The sequence below is a fragment of the Dioscorea cayenensis genome, chromosome 11 (assembly GCF_009730915.1).
Source record: "Dioscorea cayenensis subsp. rotundata cultivar TDr96_F1 chromosome 11, TDr96_F1_v2_PseudoChromosome.rev07_lg8_w22 25.fasta, whole genome shotgun sequence".
NCBI lineage: Eukaryota > Viridiplantae > Streptophyta > Magnoliopsida > Dioscoreales > Dioscoreaceae > Dioscorea > Dioscorea cayenensis.
In genome coordinates, this window is record NC_052481.1 from 1,803,341 (window position 1) to 1,815,757 (window position 12,417).

General features: G+C 34.8%; 2 protein-coding genes across 2 annotated transcripts; both read right to left on the reverse strand.

Moving 5' to 3' along the window:
• Positions 1-2,302: 2,302 nt before the first annotated feature.
• Positions 2,303-3,450, reverse strand: LOC120272230. Its single transcript, XM_039278996.1, has 4 exons — positions 3,162-3,450; positions 2,829-3,073; positions 2,519-2,719; positions 2,303-2,437 (listed from the first exon to the last, which is right to left on the reverse strand). Exons 1-4 carry the CDS (start codon positions 3,448-3,450, stop codon positions 2,303-2,305), a joined length of 870 nt encoding a protein of 289 aa, XP_039134930.1.
• Positions 3,451-7,571: 4,121 nt separating this feature from the next.
• Positions 7,572-8,269, reverse strand: LOC120272231. The gene is made up of 2 exons (XM_039278997.1): positions 7,720-8,269; positions 7,572-7,635 (listed from the first exon to the last, which is right to left on the reverse strand). Exons 1-2 carry the CDS (start codon positions 8,217-8,219, stop codon positions 7,572-7,574), a joined length of 564 nt encoding a protein of 187 aa, XP_039134931.1. The 5' UTR covers positions 8,220-8,269.
• Positions 8,270-12,417: the final 4,148 nt, after the last annotated feature.

A 12,417-nucleotide genomic window follows, 5' to 3' on the forward strand; every position in this document is an offset into this window, starting at 1 on the left:
TTAAATTCAAGTCTAACATTATATTTACATCAGTAATTGTTAAAACTATATACATATTCAGTGGTAAATAACGCACTCATACAAAACTATTACAAGCATGACCATTAAACAAACCACAGCAAGCACATCCAAAATTACAAAAAATGGTAACAAACCCCAAAACTATAAACAACGCTAGGAGGCCCTCAAGATGGTCTTCCTTGTGTGACACCATCACTGCGAGGGAGCCCCAATTCCCAGGAGAAGCCACACCTTTCTTTTTCTGTTATTGTCTCCCTTTTTTGCCTTCTGGCTACTTGTGTTGATGCCCACTTTCCTCTGTACTATCCATGTTACCCTGCCATTGACACTTAAAAAATGAAATTCATCTACTAGCTGACATACAAATAAATTTAACATCACATCACATAGAAGAAAAGGCAAGTTGTTAGAAAGTGGTCAGCATGTCATTATTTGAGCAGACTATAAACTTTAAAGTTGTTTTCAAGAGCTTTACTAAATAGCAAAACGAACCACCCTTGCTAGCAAGAAAAGAAATTATTGATCACTTGGCCTCCTTTTAAATTGCCCTGATTGAAGTTATAATCCATAAAAATTTATATAGTGTTCATTAATCTATCAATAGAAAAGGGTTTAAGCTATCAAATTGTGTAGTTTATTAATAGCAGTTGTGCCATGCAGACAGGCATTTCACAAAGCATTGATCTAAATAATAATTTCTTCCAGGAATAGGCAATACATCTGTATGGACTTTCACTAATAACAATATAATTGCTTCCAGGAAAAGGGTTTAAGCTATCCAGTTGTGTAGTTTCTTAATAGCAGCTGTGCCATGCAGACATGCATTTCACAAATCATTCCTCTAAATAATAATTTCTTCCAGGAATAGGCAATACATATGTATGGACTTTCACTAATAACGCGGCGTTTAATTTGTGCTTTACCGGTGTTTAAAAACGCCGCCATTTACAATCCCGGCGACACTAGAAAATGCCGGGCCAAGTGCCCCTGAAACGTTCGTCGGATATTCCCAGCGCTTTATTTAATAAACGCCTCCAACTTCATGGCGTTTATATATAAAGCGCCGGTCTGAACGAGACGACGCTGAACGGCGACAGGTGCTATCGACGGCGTTTAAACCTATAAACGCCGCTAAGTGTGCGGCTAATGATGGCGTTTATATAATAAACGCCGGGAATATGGTTGAAATCTGAGAATATTTTTTCCCCGGTTTTCGTGGCATTTTTGAAATAAACGCCGGGAACAATAAAACTATATTTGAAGGATTTAGCAAGCAATTCAGATTTTTTTTGGGTATTTCTTCTGGAAAACCTGGAATATAATCAATGCATTACAACACACATATAGACTTGTTTACATCCACAAATAATTAAACATAAACAATAGTTGATGATTTGTAACAATATTCCACATTCATTCCAACAAGCAGTCATACATTAGGAATTCCAAACATAACACAATAAATTCCAAAAATACCAAAGAACACTAATATCAAAGTATGTGATTCTTGTTCCACATAAAACCATAACGTACATAACATATACGGCTAAAGACATGCATCCAATGCATCACCAACGCCATTAATTAATTATCTCTAGAAGAGTTATCCTGCAATTAAAATAAAATCATTAGAAGATGAACCTAGGCATAACCAAAATAATTTGTGTACTTTTAGAATACCTGGGACTGTGATGAGGATGAGCCAATATTGTTTATTCCGGGGATCGTAACACCCGGAAACTGATTTTGTAAAAAGGTAAGAAGAGCATTGTATTGAGCATTTTGTTGTTCTACTTGAGCTCGTTCTTGCTCACGTTCATCTCTCATTTTTTGCATTTCTCGTTCCATTTGATGAATTCGCTCAACAACTTCACTTGGTTGATTGTTTGAGTTGTTAGAATTTCGGGTACTCGAGCCTCCATAATAGCTTTTGGGTGTTGGACCTAACCCAACCCCTCTTACTCGGCCACATCGTTCTTTTCCAATAACTTGTGTCAGAATTTGAGTTTCAACCATTTGCATATCCTCATCTATTGTTTGATATCCAACTAACTTCTCATTGGCCGACTCCTATATCAAAAAACAATTTTTAAAAGAATTAATATAATTTAAAACAAATTGTGAAGTGATTAAAGAACACTAAAAACATAGGTATTACCATAATTTGTCTAGTTTCCTCATTCATGTGAGACCCATCCTTCTTAGTATGGGTTGCTCTAAAAAATTCAAGGCGACCTACTTTTTTCCCTGTGGTAACCTCCTACAAGTAATTGGCCACAAATTAGTTTGAATCACAAATATAAACAAGTTTATAGTTACTTACCATTTCTTTTTCCTTTCTCGCAAAACTCTTCGATCCACAAGTGTGTGTATATTTTTGTTGTTTTCTACTAGCAACCCCAAGTTTTTCAGAATCCTGCATATGACATGCATTTTAAAATTATAAATAACAAAGATAAGATACTTTTATTGAAATAAGCAAAATATTTACGCCAACCTCTCCTTTCTTTGAATACCAAAAGTCAACTAATTGTTCCCATTGCCATCGAATAGTAGCACTTGAATGTTTGTCCTTGTTCGCCTGTAGACTTTCTTCTCGTTTGAAATGTTTTGTTTTCAAATCATGCTTATAATCCCTCCATTTCTTCCCCAAAGATTTGAGCACATACTCTCTTGAAATTTGAAGGGAAAATCTTAACTATATAAAACATTATAACCCATTTGGATTAGTAATAGAACTTACTAAATTTAAACAATTCAATTATTTGTAAGCATAACATTTGAACATTTCAGTTAAGTGACTTTACCTCAATAAATTTAAACAATTCATCCTTCAATGTTTTTGGTACTTTATGCCAACTCTCATATTGGAGGCCAATATGTTGGCCTGATCGAGCAAGCATACCTAGAAATGCAGCCAATAATTGTGCTTCGGGTCCAACTGGTTGTCCTAATTGATTGGAACTTACTAAAATCCTTTCTTGAGGAGGTAATGTCCATAACTCTTTTATAGTAGTTCTACCCCTTTTTCTTTGTTGTCCTTGATTATCAACTACAATAATACATACACATATCAGAACATATTAAGCATTCATGCAATTATAGTGATTTTTAATTTTAGTCTAAAAGCATGGAATTACCTGAATTCAATTCACTGGCTTCATTGATTGGCTGAAGATTATCTAATCTTGTGCATGTATTACTGGTTGCAACTTGATCATTAAGGTTTGAATCATCTGAGGATGACGGAATAGAGCTATGTGGAGTAACACTAGGTAATGGAGCAGACCTTGTAGAACCAACATGGTTTGATGGATTACTGCCGCAAAAATTAGATGTTGTAGCACCACCAACATCACATCCACTTGCATTGTTAGCAGTAGAGTCAGATTGGACAATTTTGATACCTTTCAATTTTAATCTCCGCATGTTTTCACTTATCTGCACAAAGAAAAAATGACTCATCTGTGAATTAGATGCAAGCTTGTCAATGATTGCAGAAATTTAAAAAAATTGAATAACATGCTATATATAGAGTGGCAAAATGGCAAAACTCTATTCCAAACAGAGTGGGTTGAACTATTTGCAGTTTATTTGTTCAGAGCTACAAAGCTGGCAGCTAGATGAGAGTTTAGAAGTCTCTTTGCACTTACTTTGACTTTGAACTAGTGACTTTATCTCCAGTGAAGACATTGTCTACTAACAAATCTATTTTTGAAGACAAGATCAATTTTTTCCAGAATAATACAGAACGGCAGTCAGTATATATATCATGTTATACCAATCCTACTTTCTGAAGAATTTGCTGTTGTCTACAATGTTTTTTTTTTTGGATTCCAGAAACTGTAAAATTCAGTTCTCATGAACAAAATGTTCTTTCAAGAAATGCCCAAAAAGTCCAAGATACTTTGCATCTCATTGTTCAAGCAAATCCAATATTTCTATTAATCACCAGAAAAGGAAAGTTTCATGAGAGTTTCAACAGCACCTATCTTGATACCTTTGTTATTTCTTATGTGAACTTCTTATCTAATAAAGGAAGAGATTCATTAGCTTTGTTAATTAACTATTGGAAGTAGGAACACCAAAAATATAAAGTTGATCATCACCTCTAAAACCTTGAAAGTCTAATGAATCTAAACAAGAAGATAAAAAATAAACCAGGAAATGAAATGCATACCAGTCCCTTGCTGGGTATCCAAAGAATTCAGCAAGTCATGAAAATTAATCAAAGTCCCCTCTTCCTTTCTTGATCTTCTTTAAATTTTCTCCTACATGACATCAAATGAGAGATATCCAAGCTGTAAGAGAATAAAAAGATAAAAAAATAGGAAGGTGTGGAATAATCAAGTAATTAAGGGACCTTTATCTTGGCTTTTGGTGGCGAATGGTTTGAAAAATTTCGATAAAGTTTGATAAAGTTTATTCAAAAAGGAGGTAAAGCACGAGATGATGCCAACATTTTTAACTATTTCATTTTCCATACCAATTTATTGACAAATAAAAAGTAGCAAACCTATTGGCACTTCTTCTAGTATTCAAGGTGGCCGAATGGTTTTGATAAAGTTTATTCAAAAAGGAGGTAAGCACAGATGATGGAAGTTTCTTGACTGACACTAGTAACAACATACCCCACATGGTGAATACCAGAGCATCCATAATAATCAAATGAAGCATTATACTTAACCAACAATATCCTTCCAGCTAAAGGAAAAAACTCCCCCAGTCTCATCTCTTTGAAACTCATCAATGCCAACAAACATTATACATCAATGATAGATGCAAAACAAGAGTTTCATCAGTCAAATCAAATCCATGACAATTCAAGCTGCAGAGTGTGCATTTGAAGGAAATATCTCTTTTCAAGCAGGCGCACTCATATTTACACTAAAATAACGGATGCACCAAGCAATAAAGGGGATAATGTGAGAGGAAATACATCAACATTTAGCAAAATCTTTAAACATCATGCACTCTCGATCTACAAACTACTGAGCAATCCTTGTTGCAATTTGATAAATAACTTATTCCAATCAAGTCCTTTTTGCACAAAAACACTCACATTAATGCTTGAAAAAAACATGTGCACCAACTAGCAAGGCATACGAACAATTACATGAAAAAGTGGCGAGAAGCATCAAGAGAAACAAAAGCAAATTCTTTGAAATGTTGTACACCAAAAGGCAAGAAAATTATAGACTAATTACTTGATTTGGATGCATAAGGACCACCACTCACCAAAAAAGTTTTTCTCAACATGTAAGCATCTTGATCTTCAATTAATTAATTGCCTAAGTTTTTAACTGCTTCTTACACACACAAATATATAGATCGTGTCCTAAAGCTATGGTTATTGCTCAGCTACAGACAGAATTCATGTTAAGACTTCAAACTTTCACATGGAACAAAGAGAATTGAACTTCTGTCTTAATTCATTAAAGATACTCTAATTACTCTCCAAAACATACAGCTAGTTATAGAAATCATACAGCTAGTTGGACCATGCTGCTATTTCTTTTCCAAAACATCATGCAGTCTCTAATTACTCTCCAACAATTACTATTACACACTGCATTAAATCCTTGTGTGCTAAGCATGAATTGCATCAGACATGATCATCACCAAATATGAATTTGCAAGTGGCATGGCCATAATTATTTTGGTTCATACATTCACAACCATGACTGTTGATTTATAATATTAAAAAGACTAATTCAGTGATATGGTGAACCCAGTGATATGAATGCAAAATCATGGAAAAAAATGATCACACACATCTATCGAGGAGGAGAGTACAGAATTTTTGGATTAGGACCTTCAAAATTCCTTCTCCATGATTAATGTAAAAAGGGGAAATTAAGTAGACATACATTGAGTTTTCTTGTGTCAGTTGTGTGGACTAAAAACAAGTTATTTTGACAAATTAAAGCTGAACATGAGAATATGCTGCATGATTTAGTGAAATTAATGTTTGACAACATAATAAAAATATCAATGGTATGACAAATTAAACCAATGTCAAATAAGTACTTGAAACATGTTCATTATTAATTGTTCTAGGTTTCTTAGCCACCGAGAGTGTCTTAGCAAATAACAAAAGGGGACACCTTGTCATGTCCATCACTTCCTCATCCATTAGAAAAGAAACAAACAAGCAAGATATATCATACATATATATATAAATATATTATAAGACTTTTGGTAGCTAGTTCCACTTTTGATTGTTTACTCTACATATACCATCACAAATTATCATTACCATAACAATTACTATTTATACTGATATACAAACTAGTATTAATCTCAAACTTGGAGAACCTAGAAAATAATTAATGCATATTAAAGGGAACATATTTTCAGAATTGAAACTATCAACTTACTAATTTTTTTTGTCAACAATCATAAATGTCATCCTCATCATCTTGACGGGCCCAATGGCAGTCATCATTTGCACTGAAAGTACCCGCAACAGTGGAAGGAAAACATTTGGTTGTAGGTCCAAAATTTGCAATTTCATCACCCATGTCGTACACCTCCCTTGGTTGATTGCGTATTACAACGAACCAACCAGGTTCTTTTGGGTCTTCAGAATAAAAAACTTGCTTCACTTGAGATGAAAGCACATATGGCTCATCCAGAATGTGTTCGCCCGTGTGAATCGTGCGAGAAAAATTAACCATTGTGAACCCATATTTATCATTCTTGACTCCCCTACTAGTATTCACATCAGCCCAATCACATCGAAATAGCACAACCTTGAACTTGTTGAAATAATCCAACTCAATTATATCGATCAATATCCCATAATAGTCGACATTTCCTTCTAATGGATTAGCATCCTTGCCGGGCATGAAAAGCTTATCGTGGAAGAGGTAACAAGAACTCGAAATTTTGTGTTCTTCTACATCTTTCCCGAGATTTTGTATGAAATCGAAATCCATTAATGATGAGGCCTTTATACCTTTTTATAACCATGTTCGGACCTTTTGCAAGGAATCTAACTTTGTCAACCACATCACTATGTTGAGAAACCTGCTCAAATTGCATGTATTTAATTAAATGTATGTATGTGAATGTACATATATTAATGGGGAATTGATATAGTTAAAAGGTTTTCCAATCGCTTACAGTTTCCCCCAACCACTCATGGAAAGTTTCAGTAAATTTCCTATCAACATCCCGTGCATTTGAACGTCGAGCACGCATTTGATCTCTCAATATATTTTTATACTCACTGCAAGTAAGGATAATACATGTCAACACACTATGCCTAACCAAACAAAAAAAACCAAAAATGTTTGCCTTACTTCTGGAATGGTTCAATAGCTTCATGGTGTAATAGCACATAACGATGTGCTTGTGCCCATGATCTATCATCCAACTCCACCACCTCAATTTTCCCTATTGGCTCTCCACCACTTTCGAATAAATAACGACTTCAATTCTCTCATCATGCACTTGTCTTAGATTTCGCGAGGTTTATCAAATCTAGTTTCAACATCAACCAAATATCTCCGAACAAAAGTTACACATTCTTACGCTAAATATCCTTACGCAATAGACCCTTGCTGAAATCTCTTATTTCGGACATAATTTTTTAACTTAAGCAAAAACCTATAACAAATAGTTGAAAATATTAACCCGACGAATTTTGATTGATAAAATATTATAAAAATTATTGGACAAGAAAACTAATACCGTTCGATTGGATACATCCATCGGTAATAAACAGGACCGCCAAGCTTGGCCTCCAATGGAAGATGTATAACTAGGTGCACCATTATAGTGAAGAATGAAGGTGGAAAAATCCTTTCTAAGTGGCATAAAGCTATTGCTGCTCGATCCTGAAGCTTGTCAATGGCTTCCACATTAAGTACCTTACCACAAAGGATTTTGAAAATATTTGAAAGTTCTGAAATGGCAAGAGTCACTTGTTTGGACATGGATGATCGCAAAGCAATTGGAAGCAAATCATGTAGTAATATATGATAGTCATGAGATTTTAACCCTTGAAGTTTTCGTTCTTTCTCATTCACAGCTTTGGAAATATTTGAAGAGTATGCATTTGGGACTTTTATATTCCTCAGTACATGACAAAAGAGATCTTTTTCAGCATTGGACATGGAAAAGGATGCCGGTGGTAGTCTTGTATTTCCATTGGAAAGATATTCAGGATGAAGCTCTCGACGAATACCCATTTCCACCAAATCTAGTCTGCTTTTTAAATTGTCTTTTGATTTCCCATCCACATTAAAGAATTGTGCCAACAATAATTTCACAAATATTTTTTTCAATGTGCATGAGGTCAAGATTGTGCCGCAAAAGTTTATGCTCCCAATAAGGTAATTCAAAGAAGATGGATTGCTTCTTCCATAGTATTGCCACATGTGATTCATCTTCTTCTACCTCATCCACATCATTGTCTATGTCAACATTGGGCTCTTATGCCATCTCTTCACTGATGTAGAAGTAGATTTTGATTTCTTCAAATTACTTTTCATCCCTTTTCCATATGTAAATTGCAAGTCTTTTAACATTGACAAAATATCCGATCCAGAAGTAGCCGGAGGAGCTCCATGCATCTCAACTGTTCCATCAAACATATGTTTCTGTGATCTGTACGAATGATCTTTTTGTAACTACGGTCGATGTGCCATGAAACAAAACTTTTTCCCATTAGATAACCATCTTGAAGAAGTTTGCGCTGCACAACACGGACATGCATATTTTCCTTTGGTGCTCCAACCTGATAAATTTGCGTAAACAGGAAAATCATTGATAGTCCATAATAAAGCAGCCTTAAGCTGAAAATTCTTTCTCACTGATGCATTAAATGTCTCAACACCGACCCTCAATTGCTTTAACTCTTTAATGAGAGGTTGCAAGTAGATGTCGATATCATTTCCAGGACCTTTGTCGCCTGGAATAATCATTGATAAGATGAAAGAAGGTTGCTTCATCCCAATCCATGTCGGAAAATTATAGGGAATCAAGACTACTGGCCAAGTACTATAAGATGTACTTAAAATCTTGACTGGGTTAAATCCATCTGAGGAAAGCCCAAGCCTAACATTTCGTGGTTCACAAGAAAAATTTGGATATCTTGCATCAAAAGATTTCCATGCCTGAGCATCGGCAGGGTGTCTCAAACGGTCATTATTTGTTCGATCAGCAGCATGCCAAACCATATCAACTGAAGTCTTAGAAGACATGAAAATACTCTGTAGTCGTGGTATTAAAGGGAAATACCATAATACCTTTGTAGGTATCTTACAAATGGTATCACTATCACCATCCAAAGAATGTTTGGGATCATTTAACACCCAGCAAGAACGGCCGCACAAATGACAAGATTGTTGATGTTCATTAAGCTCCCAATACAACATGCAGTCATTAGGGCAACTATGAATTTTTTCATACCCAAGACCCAAATCCTTGATGACTTGCTTGGACTCATGACTACTTCTAGGAATAGCAGCTAAGGGAAAGAACTCTTTTAGAAATTCAATCAACAAATTAAGCCCTTTTCCAGTCATTCTAGACATGCATTTCAGATGAAATAGGCGAATGTAAAAATACAATCTAGAATGCTTTGATCACTCATAAAGGTTTTCATTCATTTCTGTTAGTAACTTGTAAAACTTTGCAGCTTCCTCTGAAGGTTGTTCGTCATCTACCCCCTTGTAAGTTCCATCCCTAATATTCACTTCTACATCAATTTCACAGATATTAGGATCCGAATTCCCTTCATCAACTTGATGCATGTTAAGAGCATCCCTTAACAATTTATCCATGCCATCTTTCCTAACTTGAGAGGTTATATTATGGGAAATTGAAGCATCTTTGAAAGTGGTTGTTGTATTAGCAGTGGGAGATGGAACATGTTCTCCATGGAAAAACCAACATGTATATCCTTGTAGAATTCCATCACATATTAAATGTTCAAGCACTACTTCACGGGTTCGCCAATGAATATTCACACATTTTACGCAAAGGGCATACAATCATACCATCTTGACTTGCGTTATCGAATGCAAACTTAAGAAATTCTTCCACACCATGTTCATATTCTTGGCTCAACCTTGACTTATGCATCCAACTCTTATTCATTTCTGCTTAATATATAAAAATAAAAATTGGATACTTAATAATTATATGTTCATGTGTAGCGAAGATTAAATATTGATTATTATAAAAGAGAAATCCCTACCTTGCAATTAATGTTATGTATGTATATCCCATACAATGCACAATTTAAAACTGATTTAATATGCAATGCATTTGCCCCTAGTATCCAAATCAACCCAATTTAATATGCAATGCATTTGCTTCTACTACAAAAAAGAGTTTGCATCTAATTTTCTATTAGGATCATTAAATAAAGAAATGGGATGTAAGTTGTCTGCCTACTTTACTAGACTAGTTTTATTTCCCATTAAAAATCTTGTTGAGTTTGCTAAGCAGAACATGGGGCTGATAATTGCAAAACCTAGTTAATATAAACAATTTAAGCATTTCAGATCAAACTTAACAAGGATTTTTTTAATAAACATTCAGATATATATATATATATATATATATAAAATTGCAAAACCTAGTTAATATAAACAATTTAAGCATTTCAGATCAAACTTAACAAAGATTATTTTAAAAACATTCAGATATATATACATTCAGATAATTGCAAAACCTAGTTAATATAAACAATTTAACCATTTCAGATCATGGGGTTGATAATTGCAAAACCTAGTTAATATAAACAATTTAAGCATTTTAGATCAAACTTAACAAAGATTTTTTTAATAAACATTCAGATATATATATATACCTTCCAATTGTATGTCCCTGGCCGGTTATGTGTCTTAGCAAACCATTGACAACATCAGCAATTCTTGAAGTTTCAAAGATGACCTACAATCAGAAAAAATTAAGGGATTAACAGATATAGATTAACATGCCAAAAAATTAAAAAGAAAAAAAGATTGGCATGTTGACTTATATACAAAACGGACACAATCTATACCATACCAAAATCTCATCCAAAACAGAACTCAAACTCAAATTAAAGGCCCACTAAAGGAAACTGAATACCCAAACCCTAGTACAAAGCAAGGGTTACAACCAATTAGTGAAAGATAAACATATTAAGACATATGAACCGCAAAGTAATATCCAATCTCATCATTTGCTTCTTCTTTATGGGTGTGTTCATTTTTCAAAGGCAAACTAATTTTATCTAATGAAATCAGTCCAGCAAACTGATTTTATTTAAGGAAATCAGTTCAGCAACAAGAAACAATTGTTTGATCTTCATAGGAGAGACTCCTTAAAAAAAAAGTTAAGTGAGAAATCACAGAGAAATGAAACTTAACTAAACTAGCAAAATAGAACAGGAGAGGGGGAGCAAGAACTTACCAAGCCTTTCAAATTGAAACTTGTTCCCTGTTACAGCATTGCCTAGGGCAGGTACAACATATGCATTTTGTATCACTTCCTTAGAATGTGGGTTCAAATCTGACATGCATTTTGTATCACTTCCTTAGAATGTGGGTTCAAATCTGATAACCAGTCCTCCAACTCAACAGAATTCTGGAACACAGAAAAATAACTTGAATCATGGCAAAGGGGTATAGCTGAAAGGAAACTTAAGTGGCAGCCTTGCTCACCTGCGAGAGGAATAATTTCTCAAATAACCTCACTTCCACCTTGACAGGTTCAACACCTGAAAAAGGTTGAGCAACCCAATGGAGAACACCCTGCATTTTGAAGAAGGCTGAGCAACCCAATTTCTAGATTTCAAGAAAATCTAGAAATTGACGGGAACCAGAAATCAAACCCAGCAAATGGGTTTTGAAGGGTTTTCTTCGATCGAAGAATACCTGATGGCACGATTGGGGACAATCAGCGAGCAAATCCTCACGGATCTAGACGTCTACTGCGAGGACGACGATCGGGAAGCAAAACCTGTGAGTAATTAGAGAGACGATGAACGGGGACCAATGCTCTCACAAAGAAAGAGAAACTCCCATAGAGCCAGTAAAACAAAGGGATGAAACAAAGGGCTGAAGTATATTTTGTAAGTATTTAGGAAAAAACTCTCCCGGCGTTTCAAAATATAAACGCCGCCACGGTAAAAATATTTTCTTTTATATTTACTGAGGAAAAACGAAATTTGCCGGCGTTTACTAGATAAATGCCGTACAAATAACACAACTTCCTGGCGTTTGTATTATAAAACGCCACTATTAAAAAAAAAACTCACGCCATGTTTTTGTTAGCTCGGGAATCAACCTGCCCGACATTTTAGTATAAAAACGCCGCACAATGTACTATAATGTTGGCGTTTTTAAAAAACACTGTTATAAAAGTGCCACGAAAGCACTAATTTGGTGTAGT

Excerpts from the sequence above, each read along its gene's own strand:
- LOC120272230 (XM_039278996.1), bottom strand. The coding sequence starts at position 3,450 with ATGCGGAGATTAAAATTGAAAGGTATCAAAATTGTCCAATCTGACTCT. Across the intron at positions 2,720-2,828 it reads AATTGTTTAAATTTATTGAG|TTAAGATTTTCCCTTCAAAT; the intron begins GTAAAGTCACTT and ends TGTTTTATATAG. Across the intron at positions 2,438-2,518 it reads GGTATTCAAAGAAAGGAGAG|GATTCTGAAAAACTTGGGGT; the intron begins GTTGGCGTAAAT and ends TGTCATATGCAG.
- LOC120272231 (XM_039278997.1), bottom strand. The coding sequence starts at position 8,219 with ATGGGTATTCGTCGAGAGCTTCATCCTGAATATCTTTCCAATGGAAAT. Across the intron at positions 7,636-7,719 it reads TGGATGTATCCAATCGAACG|GTTTTTGCTTAAGTTAAAAA; the intron begins GTATTAGTTTTC and ends TATTTGTTATAG.